At 36.7% G+C, this 25879-nt stretch overlaps 1 protein-coding gene across 13 annotated transcripts in view; it reads right to left on the reverse strand.

The window, feature by feature from the left end:
- Positions 1-5680: 5680 nt before the first annotated feature.
- The window catches only part of PLEKHA7 (pleckstrin homology domain containing A7), a 157447-nt gene continuing 137248 nt past the window's right edge, over positions 5681-25879 (reverse strand). For 10 of the 13 annotated variants that reach the window (XM_032689919.1, XM_032689917.1, XM_032689927.1 and 7 more), the window contains 11 exons: positions 25217-25318; positions 21587-21695; positions 20273-20511; positions 19671-19859; positions 19281-19398; positions 18375-18454; positions 17784-17984; positions 14568-14720; positions 11911-12044; positions 10955-11097; positions 5681-6090 (listed from right to left, as the gene is read on the reverse strand). In XM_032689919.1, the coding sequence (XP_032545810.1) occupies positions 6068-6090; positions 10955-11097; positions 11911-12044; positions 14568-14720; positions 17784-17984; positions 18375-18454; positions 19281-19398; positions 19671-19859; positions 20273-20511; positions 21587-21695; positions 25217-25318 (1491 nt within the window). In that variant the 3' untranslated portion in view covers positions 5681-6067. The other 3 variants (XM_032689916.1, XM_032689928.1, XM_032689923.1) reach the window with 3 other exon arrangements.

Consider the following 25879-nt stretch of genomic DNA (forward strand, 5'->3'; position numbering starts at 1 on the left):
GTGAAAAAGAGTTCTTAACATAAGAAATCAATACTGGATATAAAATATAAAATAGAATTTCCTCAGTAGTCAACTAATAGAGCCACTACACAGAACCCAAATGAAATTTGCCTATAAAACCATTTGCCAAGTAACTTTTAAACTATATTCAGTGAAGACAACTGAAGAGTCCTCAGGCATACAGAAGGCTTTGAGAATGCCAGAGGACACAGTTACACTCACAAGGTGTTGCTCTCTCTTCCCTCTGAGTCTCTGGAGTTGGAAAGGGAGCAGAGCAGCTAGTGCTGGGACTCATCTCACCAGTGGTCCCTCAGCTGTTGCCACTCCTTTGCCTTAGCACCAAATGAGGGAAGGATGGATCAACAGGTGTGTGCATTCTCACCCTCCAACATACACACAGACACACTACAACCATGCTGGGCAGCTTACAAAATCCTGTTCCACAGTGGGAAAAGATGCTCAAAGGGATAACACAGAAGAAGCAGGCCAGAGACACAGAAGAATTGTTCAGCATGAACGAAGCAGTCAGGAAAGCCAACAATACAAGGGACACACAGGATTAGCAGTGACTTTGTCCCTCAGAGTAGTACATCTCAACAGAACAAAACATAACCAGCTACTTCATTTCATTAAGGTTACATCTTGCATAAGCCATTGGCCAGGGTACCAAAAAACCTGCCGTGCCTGAAGAGATGTGTTAAGGTTTTCCCAATTCTGGCTGTAGAGTAAGTCAAGCAAGCCCAAACCCCCTGATGGTGTAACAGAATTGAGGCCAGAGACCACAGCAGGGCACACAACACTCCATCCCGCACTGGCACGTCACCACTGCTGAGAGAAAAGCACGGACTTGGGCCAGGCTCTGTGCCAGGGAAGACCAGCCTTTTCCACCTCTGGCTCTGGGGCAAGCTGGTTTCATGGGGAAAAGGAGACTTTTGCTCATACCAGTCATTCTTAGCTGCAAGGGGCTTAAAGAACACAGCAGCAGCTGGCACTAAAAAAGACAATTGTTCCTGTTACCAAAACACTACCTGGAAACCATCAGTGATTCTCTCCTTTACCCAATGCCACCATCAACACCCTAATCCCATTTATCCCTTTCACAAGGTATTTTTTGTACCAGGGCACTGGACTTACATTCTCATTTGCCAGTTATTCCTTTTTCTTACCTTCCCCACTACAATTTAGGCCAAGTTCTTTCGTTAAAGCATTTTGCTTCTGTCCAAGTCCACATATTCAAGCTCCTTCAATCTTTTTACAACTTCTCACATCAAATCACTGGGCTGTTCTCAACCCTCACCTTCAGCCTCTTATTTACATCTTGTTTGCAGATATAGCTCTACCATTATTTTCTACAAACTCACTACTAACCTTTGTTTTCCTAATTTCTTCCTTCCTTTAGTGCTTTCTTATGCTACAGCTCCTGGTAAAAGGCTTCTTCTAGTGGACTACAAGAAAACATCATTGTCCTTCAAGCTTACATCTGGTAACACTATTTCATCAGTAACTGCTCCAAAAATGCTAATTGTCAGTGTTTTCTTTTGAGGCTGTTTCACACTCTGTGAAAGGCAACCAGGAGCACTGACAAGTACATAACAAGTAAACAGTGCTGAAATGTGCACATATGCAATACTTTCTGGTTTTCTTTATAATTAGCACTTGAAGTTACTCTGCCATCTCCCAGCAATTTCATGGCAGGCTTTATAATTTTACCTTCCTCTTAGGTTTACCTGTAGTTTAACATTCAAAGTGTGGTTGTTACACAGAATACCTCAACAGACTTGTATTAAAAATGCTCTTTAAAATTCCGAACCTTTGAACTAAAGAAATATCTCAAGAAGTTTTCATGGAAAGTTCATTGCGGTTGGTTCAATTCAGCTACAGTTAGATGCACCTTTTCAAATAATGGAAAAAAAATGTAAAGGGGTCAGACCCAATCAATACAGTTGTTCAAACAGAATTTCAGGCACTGTGATGTGGGTATTTTTTTGTGCTCTTTCTTTGTACTGCTCCACTATGAAGAAAGGTTGCTTTTGCTAGCAGAGCAATAAAAATCTTAGCCTTTTGAATACAGCCAAATAACCAATGGGAATGTTTATTAGGTGTGGAAAATATAGCAATTTTTTCATGGTTTTCTTGTGCATGGCTTTGTTCTTTTTATAACTGTGCAATACATAGCTACAGAGACACACATCAGCACAAGTGAACACTTTAAAATACCTGCAGACGCACATAAATCAGAGGGCTAACGTCACATCATGCCTTCTGTATCTTCTCGGTTCTGACACCAAGTAAATCTGGTCTTCCCTTCATATAATGTCCAGAAGTTAATTGCTAAGACATATGGGAAATAAGTGTTTTTATAGAGGGGAACAGACACTGATATAAAATTCATACACTTGAAGATCTAGAAATCAGATGAGAAAATGGTGCAAGTGGAAAAATAATGGTGTAAAGAGCACCAGAACACGACAGAAGCACTCTGCTTTCTCAAAACACCAACCCCTCCCTCCAAAGGCTATGGGTTACCCAAGGCCTTACTGCGCTTTAACAATTTTTTGAAACAGCAGCACACAGTTTAGTAGCATCCTTCAGTAGCTTTTCGCTCCACATATAAGAAACATCCCAGAACAGAATCTCTTAAGTTTCCTGAAAAAACCTTCTATCTAATTTTGGGGTTTTGGGGTGAGGTTTGTTTTAGTTTTGTTTGGGGTTTTTTTTTTTTGGGGGGGGGGGGGGGGGAAGGATTTCTCAACTGTTCCAGAACAGCCTGGATGCCTCTAAGCACTGCTACTTGCCCAGTCCTTCAAAACAAACAGCTTAATACAGATGTGCAAAGCCAAGCAACAACACAACTCAACAGGGTTCCCAGCAGCCCAGTAATGCACACAAAAGAGTAGTGAAAAAAAGAGGTGGGGGACGTTGTGCAACTCCAAAAAGGTGACAGAGGTGCTACTTATGAGTATCAGGCTGTACTTTTATAAATGCAGCTGAGCAATAAAATTTTAGTAACTTCAGCTGAAGAAATTGGAAACAGATGTATATGGGAAGTCAGTCTGCATAGTTTTTGCTTCGTATAACATTACAAAATACTAATTAAAAAACAGTGCATTCAAAACAACTGATAATGCTTTCTAATGAGTGAGTATAATTAGTCCCAAACACTTCACTGCTTAATAGGCAGAAGAAAAAAAAAAGCCACTTTCTGACCAAAATGATATCAATCTGCAAGTAGACATAATTTTTTTTCTACTTTAAATATTAGACAGGAGCATGTAACACTTAGAAAAGAACATTTTGATTAAAAGAACTGAAAAAGGAAATTAACCCAAACCAAACACTATCTGCACAGGAAAACTAGCCATTACTACTTAAAAACTACACTCATCCCTACAAAAGATGGTCACTAAGAACAACACTTCACATATTCAATAAAAAGTTTTGGAATAAAAATTACCTTCGTAATTTTTTCCCAAATATGAGATTAACTATGAACACGGACCAAAATCTTTAGAAGGACTGGTTTTACTGAAAACGTTAATGATAAAATTATTCCGGGCAAAATCCTTCTCTTCCATGCAAGCTCGAACAAGCAGATTTTTGTGTGTGTGATCAAAGGAAAGAAAACAAACATCTACCACAACCTGCAGCGCAGCAGTGCCTGCACTCTTTTCCCTCCATTGCCAGGGCAGCAGACGGAATCTGGAGTCAAGGGATGCAGCAGCCCCTGGCCCCGCGGGCCCTGCTCCTCACCCCCCAATTACAGCCACACACTCTTCCCTCCTGCATGACAAAGCTCCCGCAGAAAGAATGCCGTCCCACTGAACCTCGAAACACGCGGTCAAAGGCTCCTTTGTGTGCCTGACAAACAGGGCAGCTCAGCTCTGAATTTCTGCCGCTCCCGTTTAAAGGTCAAGGACTCACAGCCTCAAATGCTCGCAGAGTCAACACTGAGCCCCGGAAAGACTTCTAAACTGCTTCTTTACCTTCGGTTCCACAGATGAATTTTCAGAATTCCGGTGGTCTCCATCAAACCGGCACATTTGAGGGAACTGTTGGAAAATAAATCGCTGCACCAGAACCTGCTTCGGCAGGTGCCCCCCATTCCTCCCTTCGGCTAATTTCACATACAGTGCACCTGTGGTGCCTCCAGGTTGGTTGATGGGTTGTTGTCAAATTGAAGTTATTTCTGATACTTTATAAGGGCTAAAAATGTGTCAGATAAACAACTGGATTTATGAGATTTAAAGGACAGTACTGGGGTTATTATGTTTAGGACACAACCCTGAAAAATCTTTATACTCAAGAATTAAGTCACATTTAATCAAACGCTAAAAAAAAAATTTCTAAACAAAATAATAATTAAAAAAAATGAAGCACTGGTGTAGAGGGAACCTCATTCAAATTCCAGTTAAATAAGTGCAAAACTGGGGAATTCCACTGGCATTTGAATCAAAGAAGAGTAAAATATGGTAACAGCACAAATGACTGGATTTCCAACTATCTGGACACTGATAAGACAGCAGACAAGACAGAGGCAATAGGAGGAAGTTATGTTAATATTTTAATCTGTACATATACCATTTTCCAAACTGTTACATTTTATTTAAATTAATGTTTTCTTGCAAAATATTCATTTATGCTTTCAAAACTTTTTATAAAGGCAAAAATAAATCATTATTTTGGCAAAACGTTTTGAAGTTGATACTGGCAGTATTGAGGTAAAATAGATTGTATTAGCTAAATATATACTTTTAAGAATATTTCTGAGTATAGTGTTAATATAATATGATTTGTCTTAAAGTCTGAAACACGAGGGGCAATTTCAAGGGGTTTTTAGCTATTACTGGAATACAGGAAATAAACAAGTTAGTGGTTTCACAAAATACTGCAGAAGTATTTCTCAGTTATTTCTCATCCAGAGCTGAACTCAGCTACTAATCACATAACATTGGGAAATTTTTGCATGTCTTGCATTCAATGCGTACACAGGGTTTTTTCAAGTATAGTTGCAGCAAGTCATTTCATCTTATTTTCTTCTTATGTTAACTACCTCACCCTCTGCCCTATGCATAAGTACAACACTGAATTTCAAAAAGTTTGGCAGAGTTAAGCACCAGGTGAACATACATAAGAAATTAACAGGTGCCACATTACATTAGTTTTGCTGTTTCCAGGATAAATACTAGTCAATACATCATAATGGAAGGTTTATTGAAAAAAAAATCAAAATACGTATTTGCTAGTAAAATGACATATTATAATTTTTTATTGCTTACTTCACATATTTTAATTAAAAGTCGTCTTCTTTCACATCTCAACTTTCAGAAAAAATAAAATTTGTTAGCTGTTTGTTATGGAGGGGGCAGCACTACTGTCAAGGGCAACCTAGCAAACTCTGTATTGATACCAGCAAGTTAACCACCTGGGATCAAATGGGAGTTAAAACTGGTTTTCATTATGGCTTTCTTGGGAAATTTAAGCTATACAGTGGTTACTAATATTTAGAAATTCAAGCTAAAAGTTCTTGCAATGTATTATTTAATGGGCAAAAGGGTGGGTGATTAACTCCACAAAAATATTCAATCCAAAACACCCTTTCACCAAACCTGTCACCTGTGTTTGCTCTATCCATACACTATGAATGTGCTCCTAGGTTTGTTCAAATGTATGGTTTTTTTCTCAAAACTTTACAATGTGCATCTGAGCCTGAGGGGAAAGTAACAGTGTCTTTTAATATCTATGCAAGTAGTGTCTTTTAAAATGAATTCAGCCCTTGATTTAAAAAAAAAAAAATCTAAAATACATTGTTCTAAAAATACATTGTCAGTATTTTACAGAGTTTATTAAAAGTGCCGTTTATTCGTATAAAAAGTGTGAACTAAACTGAAGAAAATAAAAAATGATTTGCAGTTCTCTTCATTTTCATAGAAAATCCCCCTATTATTTTCTGAATGTATTTCCAGAAGAATGTGTCATCAGCCGATGAGTATCTTCACAGAAAGCTGGTGAAGAACCTCCTCTGTCTTCCACACAGTGTCACTAGGTGGGATTTGCCTCGAGTCTTATGTCAGTGTTCACTTACTGCTTTGGCTAGTATGAAGTAAAATAAAACACGGTTAAATACTGAAACAAGTAAACCAATGCCAAGCAGTAAGCAATTTCTGGAAATGTTGGGTTTTTTTTTTTAAAGCCTTCTGCAGTTTGGCAGAACAAACAATTCATACAGACACATTAAATGAACAATTATCTCACGATGCCACTGATGCTCAAACGCCTGTGCCCCCTGCATGGTGCTGGTTATCACAATTAGTTTATTTTTCTCAAGAAAAGGTACCTTTTTATATCTAATACTCTGGCACAATACAATTATTTTTCTGGGTTTTTTAGACCACACATGGGTAGAGACCTCTTGAGACCTCTTCATATGCAAAGATCTTACGTGATAGCGAAAATCAGCTAGCATAACCCTGGATATAGAAGAGTCAAGTGTTCTTCAGACACAGCAAAGATGGTAGAATCTGGTTCTCAGAAAGATAAACTGAACCAGAAAAGTGAACAGTCCTTTCCATCAAGGTCTGTAGAGGCTCTTAATGTCTATACATCTCTCTTGATGTAAATTTGTCATTTTCCACAGGTCTTGTAGAAGGCCTTTCTGGTATGTGGCCATTTCCATTTAGATTTTTATTTTTTGCACAGATATTTGACTCAGATTAGTGGCAGTTAAAACAAAGTTATCTAAAGATTAACACTATTTGAGTTACTCAATCAACTCTCTTTACTATTTCATCTGTGTTTTAACTTTTTCTTCAATTTCAGGCAATAAAATTAGGCCAAAAGACATCAGAAATACGAGAATAGTATCAAAGGAAACTATGGATGCATAGCAAGTGTCTTAACTAGGGACACACTTAGCGGTCACATGTAATATTTACGTGTTTTCCTATTTCAAATACAGAAAACTCTGCAAGTCCTACCAGGAAGAGATACAAATAAAGACATTTCTTAATAAGGACAACGAGATTTGAAGTGGCAAAATAACCTAATCAGAGAAAAAAAATAATCTTCTGTTTACACAATTCAATGAAAAACACATCAAAGGCATGATCGTAGCCAGACACAAGACTGCAGACTTAGTCATAAAGGGCCAAATTTTCAGCTCACCTCAGTCAGGACTCCGATGCCAGCTCGTGTGTAAGATAACCAGCCCACAAACAAACCCCCTGCTTATACAACTGTGCTCTTTGGATTCTCTTGAGCAGCAACTTTACACGCCACACACAGGCAAAAAAACACCTGTGCAGCCCAACAGTGGCCACCAGAGTACCCAGCAGTGGCCATCGGAGTACAAACGGCTGCTGAAAATCTGGCCCCTTGCTACCAAGAGTACAGATGTCTCCTTCCTTCACCACAGTGAGATTGTGGAAGCACCTTATCTGTAGAGCGACAGGAGTTACCTGAAGACTTCAGAAGCCCACATGTTAGCTCATTAGAAGCAATATTTACAAGAATGAAAGGTTTCAGGAAAAATAGCTGCATGCTTTCATTTGGATCCAATTTCGGTTTAGTAAAGATGTTAAAATGTAGCAAGCCAGAGCACAGGCACAATGGCAAACCAGACATGCCGAGAGAAGTTAGTTCTTACTTTTAAGGTGTTTAAACAAATGTGTAGTGAAATCCATTGCTTAAGGGGGAGTGAGGTGGCTGTGGTACAGAAGGTGAGGGTGCTTTAGGTGGATAGGTCAACTGCTGAGCTAGAAGGGATCACATACAGGAATTAGGCTGCACAATCAAACATTCATATTATCAAGGGAGTGACCTTAATTTTCTACCACATGAATAGGAAACCTGATTAGTAATACAGTGAGGTGCTACACTATTTTAGTCACACAGAACACAGTCTAAATGACAACATTTCTTTCTAATTGCTGGGTTTTTTCTATTTGTTGCATAAGTTATGCAAATAAACATTCCTGTTTGGATGAGAACACAGATAAGTATTCAAGTTTCACTGGAACATTATTAAAGCACACAACAGTAATATACTCTCATCAGCCCCGCTTTTAAAACTGCAGTTCTGGACCTGCACCTGTATTTGCTAATTTGATTTCAAGACACCACTGAGGCTATACAGGTTTTCAACATTTCCTTTGTTATATGCCAATGAGCAGAAATAGAATAATGTAAAGAAAAAGAATTTTTAAAATATTACATATGCATGTAACATTTTGCTTAGTACAGTCCATGATACAGTAAGTAAATTTTCAGATCTCAGCTTAAAAATACAGGATAAAGAACACAGTTATTAAAACTATCTTTGTTTCTAAATAAGACTAATGATATAGCATTGGAAGACAATAATCAAAACTAAAGAGACTGAAACTCAATCTAAAATTCTGCTTTTACATTTTGGAGGGCTGAAGATAGACGTAATTCCAAAGCAAACAAATTAGGAAGTGACTTCTTAATGCTCTTGTATTTGACTTTAATCTTCCAGATTCTTGGCATGGTTTCCATTTAGAAGATTGATTTCTTAGTAGGAACAGAGGAACTCTAAAATGCTGCTTTTCAAGGATTAGATAAATGTACAATTTATTTCAAAAGATTTATATTAGCATAGCACCTTAACATAACTGCTTCCCCCTGAAAATGGGAAAAGTTAAGCTTCACAGTCTTTTTCATAAGCAAACCTTCGTAAAAAAATCTAGATAATTAGTTTCGGATTTTCATATATTGTCTGTTTCATCATCAAGGAGCAAATGACAACTCACACTTCAAAAATCAAACTACAAAAATAAGAATGTGAAGGAATCTGTAATATGAGACTAAATGAGAATGTACAATCAGCTGTGCAAAGCATCAAATGCTTTTCTTTTTAATCACCTTAGATCATCAGAAAATAAATAAAAACCTGAACTCTTTTCTGGTTTGTAGATTTTCTATCAAAACCAAACCACTCTGACTTCTTCCTTTTTTTTTTTTTTTAAATACTATGAAAGGTGTTTGCTTTTAAAGGAGTAAGTAATAATCAAAATCAAAGCCAGACATGTTTCAATACATGAATTTTTGAGATACAAGTGTGGCAAGGAAAACTGTGCACAGACGTAACATTTTGGGATTCCTTAAAAACCTCAGTCCTTAGCTACTGTGTCAGGATTTCTTTAAGTGTCTGAATGACAAAAGAGGCAGCTGCTGTACTTCACAAAGAAAATTAAACTAAAAATTATCTCACAACTGACTGCAAATGTTTTAAAGTTGCATTTAAACATTTCAGTGCCGATAAATATTTTTAATTCCCTCTTTGAGGAAAACTAAAGAATTAAGAGGATTTCTGTGGTTACATATACCTAAAAATATGTGATGGTCACACTTTTGAAATAATTACAATTTAAAAAGTTAAAATATAAATTAAAAAACTATAGTAATGAAAACACTTCTACATTCACCATACAATATTTAAAAATCAAACCTATTTCAGTTCTGTACAGTAGCTACAAATTCAGACATACCCAGAAGTAAGTTAACTGGCCCCATGAAGACCTTTAAGTAGGGAAGGCACTCTGCTCTTGTCATACAGACACAGAGGAATAATTTCAAGTATAGGCTGCATTCATCTGGGCTGATCCTGGCTGTAGTGTGACCTTTTCCCAGCAGAAGCTAGAACTCGCTTGGCAAAATGCTGCACTGGCTCATACCTCATGAAACATGAAGTACCAGAGTCCCTGTTACAAGGACCTGGTCACTAGAATTGGGACCAGACCACCTGTGGAGAAGCCCTTCTGATACACTGATGGCCTGAAGGTCCATGAGTTTATTCCTTGATATACTCTCATGATTTTACAATTCTGGTTTTTTGTTTGTTCGGTTTGGTTTTATAACGTCTTGTCTCCTCAGTCAATCATTTTACCCCTGCCAGTCAGTTAAATTACCCACAGAAACTCTCTGAAGTCTCAAGATTCCTATCTTGAAAATGTATTCCATTGCCTCAAAATCCCATTCCCCTTAGGTTTAGCTGGCACTGCATCCCTGAGTATACAGCCACATTCAATCAGCAGTCTGTTACTGTAGATGCATGTTACGCATCTGGATATTTGAATAATCTGTCTTTAATGGGAAGGTCTTAAGGGCTGCTGTGGCAAGTGCCATAAGTTTAAACTGACAACTTCAGATGAGAAATGTGCACATTTTTTCTCCATCATAGTTGAAGTTTCCATTATTTCCATTCTCCACTGGAACAGTGAATGGTGCCAGTTATAAATGGCCAGTCAGATACTTGCTGGAATCACTGCTGCATGGATTACTGTGTGATACAAATCTCTTGACATTTCTTACTTATTTCAACTATAAAGCAATCAAGAGTGAAATTATCGCTTTTTGTAACGTATTGTAGAGGATCTATTAATTTCCAGGCATCAAGTAGAATTCATGCACAGCTGTCTTGCTCTGACCTCTAATCTTGGTCACCAGACGGAAACGTGCCAATCCCTGTTTTACAAGGTCTTTTTCAGCCTGTTGTCACACAGCTCAAGCCGAAAATGATTGTACTCTTATCTCAATCACTGGACCAGGGATTCTTTAGGTTAAGAAAAACTATTTTAAATCCTTTTCTCTTGATTTTTTAAAGTCACAAATCAATTTTCTTTTTAAAAATATAGAAATATCCAATTTAATATAATTATACAGAATTCAGTTAAAATGGGGGTTTTTTAGCACTATTAATTAGAGAAAGTTTTCAGGTTCTGAACTTATTGATCATACTATTTTGCCCCCTTCATCCAGTCCACTGGGGCCAAATACTCAATGTAAATTGTTAGACTCTCTACATTTGTTACTTATACACTCTATTTTGAATAGGAATGACTAAAACTTTCTCTTATGCCAGGAGTTCAGCAACAACCTCATACAACTTTGGAACTGGTAAGAAATAGCTGTTATTTTGTAAATAACTAAGCATTACCTGCTACCTCCTTGCTCCTCTGAGAGGCTTCAGAAGCCAAAGCGTATGATATGGTAATGATGCGCTCCTGCTCTTGCAGCTGTGAATCTAAATCAATCGAGTTCTGTTTGTCCTGGGCTACAGTAGGCTGTAGATTGTGCATACTAGTGGGAAAGTGAAAAACAACATTAACATTTGCAAACATAAAGAATCCACCATGCAGATAAGAACAAGCTTGAATTCGTACGGCAGTTTTCACATCTCGTCTATCAAGCTCCGTACGTTATTGCTGTTCTTTAAAGTAGTGTCACTATTGCATGTAAATGCCTACAGCATACAAAGAAAAATGACACAGCCATTACATGTTCAGTCACGATTTCTGCAAAGCCTTAAGTAGCCCTTTGTTGGAAATACACTGCTAACACAAAAGCACTACAACAAATTCTATTTATTTGAAGTTGCCAGTAAAATTTCTTGCTAGTGCTCAGTTGAAAAGGCACATAACTTGGTAGCCCCCAGGCACAGCCTCTTCAATTGTCTTCCAAAGACAGCAGATACTTGACATATCAAATTCTTGAAACCAAATGTTTCAGCTGACTACGTTAGCTGTAAGTAGCCAAAAGTGTTCTTTCACAACTCCAGCTCTCACGCTGACTTTTCTTCTGCTTTTGGCCAGATTTGTGCCTTTCCTTCCTCCTCACTCTCATCTACAAGTTGCTTAGTAAGGACTCACTACTATTTTAGGATTCTCTGAACAAGAAAATACAATATTACAATACAATACAATACAAAATTTGTTTGAAAAATTTGCTTTAAAAAGCAGCTTTAAGCATACTACACAAATTCAGAGTTCACTTTCCAAAAGCTAAAAGTTACATTTAGGTAATTCATAGGAATTAAGATTTTTGCATCAAGTTAGTTCTCAATGTTCAACATTAGCCTCTATGTAAGATTTGGGAAAAACCCCAAAACCTGACCTTGATTTAGTAAGAATATTCTTTATCTTTTCTGCTTTACGCTGCCTTGCTGCCAGTTCTTCTGTAGAAAGAGGCTCTTCTGGCTCTAGTTCAACATAACGTTCTGGAATTACAACCTTCTCGGGTTTTGACAACTGTGGAAAGAAAGCAAGCATCATTTTTTTAATAACAAATGCCAAAAAAACTTGAGATAAATTCTCCGCAATGGGAGAACACAGTGAAAAGAATAAAGCATGGATTTTCACAGCCAGCACATGTACCTGATGCTAAACACTCCCTCTGGATATGAGTGGATGCCCTTTTAACTGTCTTTTCCCTCTGATTTGTTTTACTTTAGAAGACAGATCAAACAAATATTAAAGGGGATTACAAAAGAAATCAGAATCAACAGGGAACCTTTCTCCAGCTCAGGCTTAGAGCCCGAAGTAGGGCTCTGACTAAAGGTGTTACGCTAAAAAGAAGTAACCACTGCAAGATTGACTGAACAACCTGAGATGTTAATGTCATTTTTATGTCATGCAAGCAAGAACTTCTCCAACTGAAAGGAAATGCCACCTAAAGTTTTAACCTATGGTATCATTCTTTTGAGACTGCATAATCTTCTGGGAGCAGTGGAGAAAAAAAAAGGCAAACAGAAATACACTACACTGTGCAATTGTAACAACGTGTTGCATAGATGTACTTCTGCAGACTGAAAATTTCTATATAATTGCATGAAAGCTAGCAACAAGGTTTTGTTAGGATCAATTACTTTGGGGAAAACTTTTCTCCACATAAGAGACCTAAATTACTCAATGGAAATACAGTTTAGAAATGGACTTTGAAAAATCAATGCTTATAATACAGAACAGACTGCTTTTGAAAAACAAAAATAGAGGCTGTGTAAATAAATAGAAATAAGTAAAGGAGAACTATTTTTGATTCTTCTCACTGGATTTTTATTAAAACACTCATGAGGCAATGAGTTTTCAAAATTCAAAGTTTTCAATAAAAATAATCCTAAATTTTTTCACCACTGAACTTAGTTCACACTAATTCAATTATGTGGCCTAACCCAACTCCCAGTGATTAGGCTCAGTAATTCACAGGCAATCATAGGCCAAAAGCACATAATACAGTCACTGGCATTTATGTCCATATTAAAATCACAGCCTCAAATTTTTATACTTCCTTCTCAGGAAACCCAAAGCCAATGCTTCCTAAAAAATCCTCCTGTTTCCACTACACTTCCTTACTTTGAAATCCAACTCCCCTCTGGAGCTATCTATGTATCTATCTACATATATATAGTTGTGCTTGGGGTTTTTTTTAATGTCTATATCTATCTCCCTACTATAACTAACCTAGATCAGAATATCCTGCCATTTCCAGAATAACAAATCCAGTTAACATGTGAACAGCTCAGTACATTTCCTTCTGAGGCACTGAAGCACCTAAAGTACAGAAATGGAAAAAGACAACAAGACCAGGATGGGGCTCTGAGCAACCTGATCTAGTGGGAGGTGTACCTGCCCATGGTAGAAGAGTTGGAACTAGATGATCTTTAAGATCCCTTCCAACCCAAACCATTCTATGATTCTATGACTCTAACCCGGGTAAACTCAAAAAGAAGCTTTACCCTCAGAGCTTCAGACCTATTTCAGTTACTCTGAAGTAGGACAGAAATGCCTGTAAGAGAAAATGTTTCCTATCCAAGGCTTAAATTAAGGAAGTTCAAAGTTATTCCCATTGCCCTCAGGGTCTTCAGGAAAAGAAAAATTAATAGCAGAGTACAACAAGGACAGGAAATAGAACAAAAGTATTTTTTCTGTTTCTGAAGTTTACAAAAGCACTACATTTTCTGTTAAAATTATACAAAGATTAACTGAAAGATACATTCATTCACAGAGATTAACAGACAATGGCTCACAGAGTAAACCTTTTACAAATATCTCTCTCTATAAAATGCTACTCTGCCAACAGCTTTCAGAAGAGTAAAGGTGCTTACCAGTCTAATTATCATTAATAATTTTAGTGATCTGCCATCTACCATGGCATTTAACACAACAGTGTACCTCCTGAAACCTTTACACTTGCTATATTCTTTCTTTCCCACCAGATGGCTCAGTCGCATTTCAAACTAACACTTCATTCGCTTACCGAAGCTGAAAAAAGATCTTGTGCCCAGAACACCAACCAAGGCATTCCAAAATCTGACAGAAAGGTGTTTTCTTTTCAAGTCTGAATAAAGCAGTGCTCCCTCTTCTCTGTCACCTTTTGCCAGTCAAAATAAAGAGGATTAAGGTACCTCTGGGGAACTAACTTTTTCTTCTTTCCTGTTTCTTATTTTCAAATACTCTTCATGTTGTCTTTTCATCTTCTTTCCCCAATTAATATAACTTTCCCTAACTTAATCGCTTTTTCCTTTACAAAGCCTGAGATATATATTTCAAACAGTAGAGCTAACTTTTCAATTTCTTCTCTCCACTAGAACACAATACAAACACAAATCTTACAGAGATTTTATGTTCCAGGTCACAAGTCTGCAAAACCCCAAAGACCCCTTTTAGTTCAAACTTCCAGCTAACTTTTGAAAGAAAAGATAAGAATTCAGTGCCTAAAACTTAAGACAGGTTAATATTTAAACAGAATAGGAGGCAAAAAATTATGAGTGTTACCTCTCTGCTGATATCTAAATCATAGTCCTGAGGCTCCAGGTCTGTCTCTGTCACTGCTACTGGCTGAACTTTTAACCATTCATTCTCATCCTTCTCTTCTCCACGAATTGCCCTCTCAAGTAACTGCAAATCAAATTCTTGCTCTCGTTTCCACTGGTAATAGATACAAAACAATTAACAGCATTCAACCACGCTGCCAAATTCACTGTATAGCAATGTACATTACTACTGCTGCAAATGCTACGTTGCTGAAAGAATGCACAGAGCAAACCCCTTAAATGACAAGAGAGAGAAAATACAGCTGTATTTCTTGGCACACACGGTTGGGAGTTTTCCTCTCTACCTGTGCTGTATGGAATTTGGAGTATTGTTTAATTTTACAAGTAATGTTCAGTGGTATTAAATTCTAAGAAACATATCACAACTTCACATTTGCTGATGAACATGGAACTAGCTACACACAAACATCTTTGGAAGCACACATGTCAGTACCAGTGAGCCTACAGACTGACAGACTAATCCTAGGCATTCTAAGGAGACAGTGCTGTGTGGTTTTGAATCACCACACAGAATGGGTACTTACATTGCAGCTTGAGAATCACAACTTGATAATTTTATGTATCTTTTTAGAATAATACCTACTGTTTAAAGTTGACAATATTTTGCATACTGGCATTAGCTTGTCTTGAAATAAAAAGTGTTTAACTTCTAAGCTCTTCTGACTTCATTAAAAGCAGAATCTAGCTACCTGCAAAAATCTTTCATACAGTCTTTATAAGGTAAATACTTAGCCGTATAAATTAGAAATATTAAGTATTTATCAATATGAAATATTTAAATTTAGCATATTTAAATTAAGCAGCATAATTTAGAGTTCCCAAATCACTTCACAGTACCTCCTTCACAACTACACATAAACTCACAGTTAAGGACACTACCAAGACCTTTTTGTTCAAAAAATTAAGTTCAGTGGTAGCACCATTCCATTCAGTAGATCTGAGCAACTTAAGCAGTGCAGTGGGAAAAAGAAGGGACAAAAGGAACAACAACAAAAAAAATTATCCCCTCAAGCATTTGAGGCAATCAATAGGAGAATGTATTCTTAAAAATATCTCCAGTGTTTCTGGTACAAATCTTTGGCTTGTTTTGGCTGAAGTTTGAACTCCACATGAAGTCCTTAGACTTCATTATGCTACTTGCATTAATAAATCTAATTGAAACCTATTCATGCACAAGCTCTCAGTATTCACTCAGAAGATAAGTATCTTCCATGTATATTAAAAAAGTTAATTAGCTAAAAGGCAATTATACCTCAAAAATTGAGATGTTTCTTTACAGAATTCAAAAGAGAAAAAAAAAAGTTTTCTCATGAGTACTCCAAACTCCTTCTACTCATATTCGAACCAGGCCTGATTGACATAGTATATTTTAAATACACAGTATCATTTTCAAGTTATTATATATAGGTAAGAAAAACATCAAACCATTCTTACGAAGCAGGATTTTTATTGGCTTTGATGTTGCAACTTTTACATTAAAAAGGCAATGTATATAACAAATGAATTCAGGTACTGTGATCAATACTTGAAATGTCATACTACACTTGAGAGCTGACCAATTAAAAATTAGAACTACACATACAATTTATGTCTAAAGCAAAAGTTACATACTGAGCAGCACTTGAATTATACATTTAACTGTTTGCCATTTTGGCTGCTAAATAATTGCAATGCTGTAAGTAGTTGTGCTATCAAACATGCTTTTGCATATCAAAGCCCTATAGGTACAAGAGATGACCTCTACAAAACATTACTAGGGCTGAAAAACTCTATTTTAATTCTTTACAGCAAGAAAAAGACCAAGATGGCACCCAAATTTATAAATAAAGTGTTTGCCACAAATGTTAATAACGAGTGTTACGAAAATGTTTAAATTTGATTTGCGTATGTTATGCGAGTCAGGAAACGTACGAAGCTCAGATTTATTTCTTTTAATTAAAATATGAAAATAACAGTGATAATATAGTACTTAAGTTCCCAAACATTATGCACTGTCTTTAAAAAAGTTTTGATTGCAAAACAGAAGACAAAATGGATGAATGTCTCCAAGCAGTGCACTCGTATTTACTGGGAAAGTAAATACAAATAACTGGCTGTAAATTAGTGCTACAGAACAGTGGGAATGAAAAGCTGAATATTATAAGGTTTTTTTAATGCCAGCAATTGACACACATGTACTAAATGCAATTAAGCCTGGTAAAAATTGAGTAGTCCAGTTAGAAATTTTAAAGTAACTACAAAATTCTGCAAATTAAAAACAAGCAAACAAAAAAAGAGGCATTAGGTATGATGAGTGACAAATCTAAAAGCAAGAGATCTTGTGCAATGAATTAGGTAAAACAATGTGATCATTCTAAAGCTCTAGTGGACCAAATAAAAAAATAAATTAAAAGACCACAGCATAAGTGCAATTACAGTACAATCTTGGTTTAGCACCAAGTGAGCAACTGGGTAACTTCACCAATTAGAATTGCTTTGGTTAGTATCCAAAACGTATCATTATAAACTTAGTGTCTGTACAGCATTTATTCTCAGAACGCAACAAAAATACTTTTCTTCAGCAGCTTAAATTTGAGCCTTATTAGAATATTCCATGTTTTGAGCTTTAAAGAAGAGTTTGTATCAATTAAAACAAGTTAATTCTGACATAAATTCCTAATCCGCATTATTAGATTTTAAAACTGATTATCCATTTATCATCTGTTTAAAAAAAACCAAACACCACCTTGGTCTGATATTACCACGACTATCTCACAGACTAATTTATGAATTAAAAATACCCATGGTGAATAAGAACATTCTAAAAGGCCCATTCCATTATGAAGCAGTTTTAAAACTGTACACGCTTCTTACACTTTCTAAATACAATTCCAAGGATAAAAACTGATGGCTCTGAAGTCACCCCAATAAACTGGCATCTCCACTCATCACTCTAACCTCTGACCAACTTACCTGCTGAACATTCGACATTTACCATTACCACAGGTAAAAAAGATCACCTGTTACTCACACTCTCTGAACTCATTTGATACCGCGTAACACTAATTTAATTGGACTAGGAGCATCACACACACTCAAGTGAAAGTGCTTGCCAGGAAAAAAAGAATAAATCCAAAGATATTTTTAGTTTAGTCCTTTTAAGGCATATCTAACATACTGAGCCTACGTCTGCAGAAACGGGCCTGATGAAAGACCGAGCTGAGGCAGACTGCCTTTCTCCTTGGCTAAGAGTCCTCTTGCGTTCACGAACTAATGCCTTCTGATGTCGCTTCATTCTTTCTAGTTGTTCCTCCGCACTCATCTTGCCTCTTTGGTGGTCTCCAGAGTATAAACGTTCCAAGGCACTCTTTGGTCTCTCCTGTAGAAGTCACAAGGCACACAAAAACACGTTTTGTAATTAATACTTCATAAAAAGTATACAAAAAATGAACTCCTTCTGCTACCTTATTAGTAAATTTTACTCTATTTCCTTTGCATTTATTTGCATGTTTCGACTCTGTGTTTTCTATTAGTAGTGCTGATTTTTGGTTCTAAACCTTGTTTTATAGATCTATTTGAAATGCAGTAAGTTGTTTGTCTGCTTTCCAATTCATTTAAGAAAGTGAAAAATTGGAGATTTTATCAGATTGCAGCTCTTGGTCCTCTCCCACCTACCGCAGTCCCACTCCCTGCTATGCAAAATGTATTTTGGGCTTAACTATTTTCAACGGTTCAGACATTTGCCTTCAGATGTTTATTTAAAACTTACCTTGGACCTATCCCTTCGAAGTGTTGCAAACGATGAAATGGTAGATGACTGGTGCAGTCTGGAAGTTGATCCAGACAAACCTTTATAAGGAAAAAGAGAATGCCTTAAATCAAATGACAGACAAGATAAGATAAGCATCAGATATTTTTTTACATTGTCATCACGTTTCTATGACGTTCTGGTTACTATTTTAGCCAGCATTTCATATTTTGCAGTTCAGAAGATCATGAGACACATGAAATTTCATTTCAGCCAGACAGAATGTGTTTCAGGTCACTACTGATCAAAATTCAGAAAGACCTACAATAATTTAGAAGCTTATATTAAATGAGGGATGGGGTGAAATCAGCTGTACCACAGTAGATAAACTGTACAAATAATCACCTCTATGAAGAAAATCAAACCTTAACATTCACAGTTGGAAAGGAAAGAAATAAGAAGGAAATGGCTAAGACTTTGCTTTTGCCCAAATATCATGTCTATCCTCATTTGTGAAATAGTTACAGGAGTATAGCACAGTGGGGATGGAGTGTCAAGTCAAATGTAATATCTGAGGGCATTAAATTCATATTCTTTATTAGTTACATTTCAATGGCAATATAAGTGTTTGTAAAAGATCACATAGAAATTATGAGGAAAAATAACTGAATGTAAGAGATTCTAACAGCTAATTCCATGTTTTGCTACGGGTTTTTTAAGCCTTATATATTAAGTTGCTTTGCAAAAGGCTGGTTGACTGTAACAGCACCATTAAAATGCATAAAATCTCTAGACTTTCACAGCACTGTATAGTTAATCTAAAAATAGTGATCTGACGATAAATGTCATCTCCAGAACATTCTAGGAGAGAAAAGCTCCTATACAGATAGTACTGTTAAAAATCAACCACATAAATTCCTGGCTTACCACGGGTAGGTAATGTCTGGTATCCACTGTCAGGGTTTATTAAAGCACTGGAAGGATGGCTGAGGTCACCCCCTATCATTGCTAGTTCTGGTTCACTCATGTATGAACGCAGTTCCACCTATACAGAAAAATACTCATCAGCTCAAATGAAATCAGAGACAGAAGGTCTTAATAATCTTAAAACAAATCCTAAAGCTTTGTTTCTGGATCACTAAATTTCTCTCCGCTACTATTATATGGCATAGATCTCTCCTTGTCATTATCATCTCTATGCCATTATATATCATCGATACCAGACTTACAGGTCCATATATTTCAGAGACAAAAGTATCTTTTATTACAGGTGCACATAAGTTTAAAATGCAGGGGTATAGGTGTATGAGCGCTCACCCTATAATCTCCATTTACATACTGTCCGAGTTCTCTGTCTCTCTTTCTCTCATCTGACTGACGTTTCAGGCCCCGCACTGACGTGTGTCTGATGACAGTGGCTTCTCTCGGGAGAGGTGGAACAGCTGGTGGCTGATCATCAGGACTGTACAGCTGCGGGAGAGGAGGTCTGGGTGGTGCTTCATCTTCCTGGCAACAGGAAAGCATAGGGATTTGGCAAACAGTCTCAAAACAGTCTGGCACAAACTGGAAGTCCACTGCATTATATGTTATTTGTGATTGATCCAGCATGCTCTCCTCTGCCCACACCAGGAGCTTGAGGCTTTAAAACCCAAACGAGGCCCAGGAAATCAACCACAAAGTATTCCCAAGAAAGGCTGTGAATTAACAAGTTCTAAAACAGTATATGGCCACTGTACATAAAGCTCCAGGTTACACACATGTATTCTGCTGTACTACTGCTCAGATTCAATACAAACATCCTAAGTGCCTCCCTATTGTGCCTCCACACTGTGTGCACTTCGTAACCATGACACTTTCACTGTTCCTGCCAGAAGGAAAAGGAAACACTGGTGAATGAATCACAGAAGAGCAGTACTTACAACCTTTGGCTTGAGCTTAACTGGCGACTGAAGAGGTGGCTCGATTTTTTTCAGCTGCTGTGCTTGGTGCTGTGTTCTGGTCTGGAAATAAGGCTGTGGATACAGCCTGACCTCCAGAGGGGATTTAACCGGGCTGCGTGGAGGGCTCTGCGCAACTGGAAGTTTGTTCTCCGCAGTTGCAAGGGAAGCTGGTAAGGAAGGCACTGAAGACTGAGAAAATGAAGGCACTGTTTTTCTCTCTAGGGGAAAAACAGACAAACATGTTAAGTGTTGTTTCCTACCAATAATGTTCATAAGAATAGCAATTAACATACTTAGACTTCACAAAACAGCCCTTGTCCTCTGCTCATTGCTTTGGACACAAATGGGGGTTTTAGACATAAAAAATGTTTGTTTGTTACATTGTAACAAGAGTGGAAAACATTTTTTGAGGAGGATCTAGTAAGTCTTTCAGGCCAAAAATAAAACCACACAGTTTAATATCATCCACTGAAATTCCTTGTAGAGCACAGTGGGAGGGAAGGAAGGAAAAGCCTGAGAGTCATATGAAATCAGTTCATAGGCTGTATCTGGCCCCGTGCCACAGATTCCTTAAGATGCCTACAGATCTAGACAAGGCTAGGCACTGACAGCCATACCATAAATAAAATGAGAGCTCACCATCTAGTAAATATTTATCTCTGTATGCAAAAGGTGAGCAAAGATACTTGAAATATAGAGTGGATTTACAGTAGGCGTTAACAGTCTCTTGCTATCCCAATGCATTGTCTTTTCTTTGAAAGGTAATAATGCAACTGAAATGCAGACCACACACACCTTCCCTTCCTCTCTTCCACTGTGTTGTTGCTCGGCCCACCAAACACCTGCCTGAAGAGGGAGGGGGAAGGCAACTGCAGCAAGGGCAGCTAGGCAGCATCCAAGGGGAAAAGAAAAAACCAACCAAACACCCCAGAGAAAAACACAGAGAGGAGCTCCTGGGCAGAATACATAACACATACTATGCTGGTATGAACCTAGCACGTCAGAAACTCCTTCTGCAACTTGAAGAACTTAGCCCATTATTGTTATTGTTGTTCCTTTTTTTCATGCCTTGTTACATTTTACTGCCATCAGTATGTGAAAACAAACAAAAAACCCTGTCACCTCAAGAAAAGAAACACCAAACTAATGTGCTCAATCAACAGAGATTTCTGATACATCCAATAGAATTAACTGGATTTTCTGCAGCAGAATAAACTTTCAGACTATTTGCACAGACACAAAGATTCAGTTGCATTTGTACATTATTTTATTTTTTCATCATGTTCTCCTTACCTGGATTCTTAATAGAGTCTACTATGGTTTTGTAGTTTGCTTTATTTGCACTCAAGCCAGCTGTAACATCTTCAATTCTCCACAAGTCTTTTTGTATTTGTGTTTTCTCCTGATGTTTGTAGTAAAAGAAAAAACAAATCAACTTTATGTCATTTTTAATTTACTATGGGTTTATCCTTCTTTTGATACCACACCCAAAGTAGTGGTTCAGAACTTACATGAAAACTTAGGAGTCCAGAAATGAGTTAAATAATTATCTTAAAATAATTATTAAAAAAGCCCAAACCCAACACCAACCAATTTATCTTGCCCATAAAATTTATTAGAGCATTTTCTGAGTCCTGTAAGACTTCCTATTGAACACTGGGGAAAAGAGACACCTTTACATTTTTTTCTACAATATTATTCAGGCTAGAAAAACCTAGTTTAACGTTCTACATAAAATAAGCTTACACAATCTTTTCACTTGAACTTTGTCCTTAAATCCTATAACTAACACACTTAAGACTGCTATAGCAGCCTTACAAATCTCATCTTAATACTTTTAGGGGAAATGTCCAATATTAAAAAAGCAAAAAAATAGTAGCATCTCCCTGAATCCTGCCATAAACTTCCCAATGGCTTTTAATGGATGCAACACAAAACCCAAACAAACTCAGAAGGGCTGACAATTTTAATTTCTGCTTATATTTGGGTTGTTAGGCTGATTGGACATGATGTATTATAGGCTGAAACAATATATTGCTGCTGTTACAGGATTTGGCCTCATTCACATCCTAATTGTTTTACCACAGCTTTCCAGGAGGAAAGAAAGTCTGAACTCTTCTTTTGACTGTTATCTTACAGACAGAGCCTTGGCTACTGAAGCCTCCACTTCAGCCATTCCAATCATCATAAATAGTTATGGTCATCTAATTAATCAAAGCCTGGTAACTCTGCCTTCAAAAATTTGCATCAAAAATAAACATAGTAAAACCAGTACTATTAAAGAAAGCAGAAGGCAGTGAAACACTTTAGTTACGAATTGCTTACAAGCTGCTCTGTAGAAATCCATCACTTGCCATGAGCTACAAAATAGCTACTAATTAATCCTATAAGCCTGAAAGTGAAAAAAACTTCAGTAAAAGCTGTTACACCTCATAGAGCTAAGGAAGGCATATAAATTGCTTTCCACTTTCTGTCTTAGATCAGGAAATATGTTCAGCCAGGTTACAGACCAGCAAACAGGATGCCAAGAACACAAACATTTAAATGATGGAGAACGTTATTTGCCTGTAGTAAACTCACTGGATAGATGGGACATATCTTGAAAGATTGTCAGGACACAAACTATAAATTTGCACATTTCATTTCATTTTTCTGAGATTAATCATACTACAAGGAACCAAATGATGGATTTACAATAATCAAGCCTCAGAATGGCTGAAAAAACCACTAGATGTACCAAAAATCCTGCTTCTGAAACCACTCAGAAAACATTGATTAGCAATGTAAAAAAGCCAGATCTTTTAATATTATTTCTCCCCATTACTTAAATACTGATGTGGAGAGAATATTTTAGATCTAAAACAGACTAGGTCTGAACAATAAGCAGATGAATTCATTTTAAAATTATGAAAGCCAAGACTGCTCTTTACAAAAGGGTATAAATATACTTTATGGGCCAGCATGAAAAAGTAACCTGGATAGAGAGTTCAATTTCTCTAACTTCCTCTACACAGAAACATAATTTAGAATGACTTACAAAACCAAAGGAGAAACACTCACCCACTAAGAAGTTATCACTGTTAAAATAGCCCATGTCAGTTAATTTCTGCATGCCCAGATCCTCTCCAGCCCGTAAGCAAAAGACAATGAAGCTATACTCTTAAAAGCCTGATTCTTTAAAATACTTCTTAAAAGAATTTACTATGACCGAGCTGCTTGAAACATTTAGTTTTTGACCTCTAAATTAATGCTATATAGAAACTATATTAGTGGTTTCCTACAGAAATCTGAGCCAGCAAATTTACTGAATTTTTAATAATATTCCATGAAGACTGTCTTTTTTTAAATGCCATGTATGTATTAATTTAGTGCTATTGGAAAATGCTAGATAAACAATCTTCAGTCTACATACCCTTGGGCAGAGATCATGAAAATTCTAACTATTATGGGCACTTCAAGTGAGACTTCTTTGAAGGAATATAATTTGAAGAATATTTGGTACTTTCTGAAAAAATCAGTTCCCCTTAGTAACTCCAAAATAGGTATTCAGTAACATTTTTTTAATATGAGCCAAACATATACATGCATACTAATATATACATATATATGTAAGTATTCACACACAGAACCGATAACGTGCTTTCTGTGTGTATTTATAATTACGCACGTATGTGATATGAGACGATAATCAAACTGAATTAACATTTTTTCCTGTGCAAACTGTATTCCCTTCCGTACATATTGGTGAATCCCACGCCACTCATCCAGTATTTTAAGCATGCTCAATGCTCAACTGGAAATTGTTTGTTAAAGTAATCTAACAAAGCATATTTTGTTTAAACCTGTAATTTTCCTTTGTTAAACAAAATAACTTCATATAGGGACCATTTTATTCTAAAATCCCCCTGGGATTTTTTTGAAATACATATTCTACAGCTGAGCTTAATTACATAATATTCTGCCTCCAGAAACTGAATCACTTTCCCATTCCCCAGAATTAAAAGTAAATGAAAACAGACTTTGAAGATTGATGCACTCAAAAAAAGTTTTACAACTCTTGCTTTGATACAAAACATTTATCCATTAATAGCAAAAATAAACAGGCTTCAATTCATATTTGATAAGATATTTATTGCAAATAAATAAATTTAACTAGTGCCTTCTTTTGGCCCAGAATATTTGGAAAAACAGACCAAAATTTGAGCAAAATGTATATATTAGCTTTGTTCCTTGTGTTTTGTTCTGCTTAAACAAAGGAAATACAATCCAGTCTGCGTTTCTTGCTCCAAGAATAAAGTCACCAGTTGTAAGCAGGTATGTAGAAATAATCTGGTATGCCACATCCAGTTCAGCAAAGAGAATAACTTAGCTTCAAACAAAGCTTCTTTTTAAGATTCGAAACTGAATAATTGATTTAAAACTGAGATGCCTTTCAATTACTGATGGCTGTTAAAACACTTATTCCACTTCACAAAACAATCTGCAGAGATAAATCTTCCACAAATAGAAGAACATGACAAAGAACAAGTAATGACGATAACAATCCAGTGACTGATGATCTTAAAAATGGATAAAGAAGCCAACAACGTCAGATCAAATAAATGGAAGACTAAGAAGTCCTGCACAGTCTTATAAATTAAAGACATTATCAACGTCAAGATGTCAGCATGTAATAAAAATGTAATAAAATAATGACAAATTTGCATAGACAACTTATGAGACACTAGTGCATGTGCTGCCAGATGCCCTACCCTGAACAGCCAGGCTGCTGCAGTGTCTGAATTCCACCAACTAAACTACATGACAGCTGAATGCACTGCAAAAATTGCTGAGAATTTCTGAGATGATAGCTTCAAGTTCAGACAAAATCATCTTATAAGTGTTTACAATGTCTTATAAGTGTTTACATGGAAATGGACCCACCTGAGATAGCAATGAACTGTTCATCTGTTCCTGTAAGGCTTTTTTCAGTTGGCTCACATCCTTTTCTAATTTCAGATACTCATTCCAGGCATTTTCCATTTCCTATTAACAGAGGGAATACTCTAATACAATGTTATGATAAACTACAAAATCATTCTCTAGTAGAGCACCAAAGTGTTTTGAAGTTAGTGTTGTTCTACTATAAAAAGAACTAAAAAAACCATTTTGTAGTCTCCATCGTTGCTTAGAGTTGATTATACACTTCAAAATGCTTTACAGCTTGCAAGATCAAATCAAGAATCCCTAGTTAAAAAACTCTGGTCAACTTCCTTACACAAACCCATTTCTTAAATATAAAACTGGCATGTAATAGAATCTGAAGTATACTCTGTGAGGGAATTGAGCCTATTGCAGTTCCATTTCCTTTTAATTTACTCCTCTATTGAAAACAAGTTTATAATTAAAATCCAGTGACCTATACCAGAAGTCATGTCTTGAAACACAGAGCAGGTTATCCTTCAACAGTTCTACAGAATACGTTATAAAGTGAATAAACCAGTAGACCTCTGGAGAATAAGGCTATCCAATCACCTTTACTGTACTTGGATTACTTCCAGCATCCATAGCATCACAGTCACCCTTCTGACCCAGAACTGAGAAAAA

Source organism: Chiroxiphia lanceolata, chromosome 6 (genome assembly GCF_009829145.1).
Source record: "Chiroxiphia lanceolata isolate bChiLan1 chromosome 6, bChiLan1.pri, whole genome shotgun sequence".
In the NCBI taxonomy this organism is placed as follows: domain Eukaryota; kingdom Metazoa; phylum Chordata; class Aves; order Passeriformes; family Pipridae; genus Chiroxiphia; species Chiroxiphia lanceolata.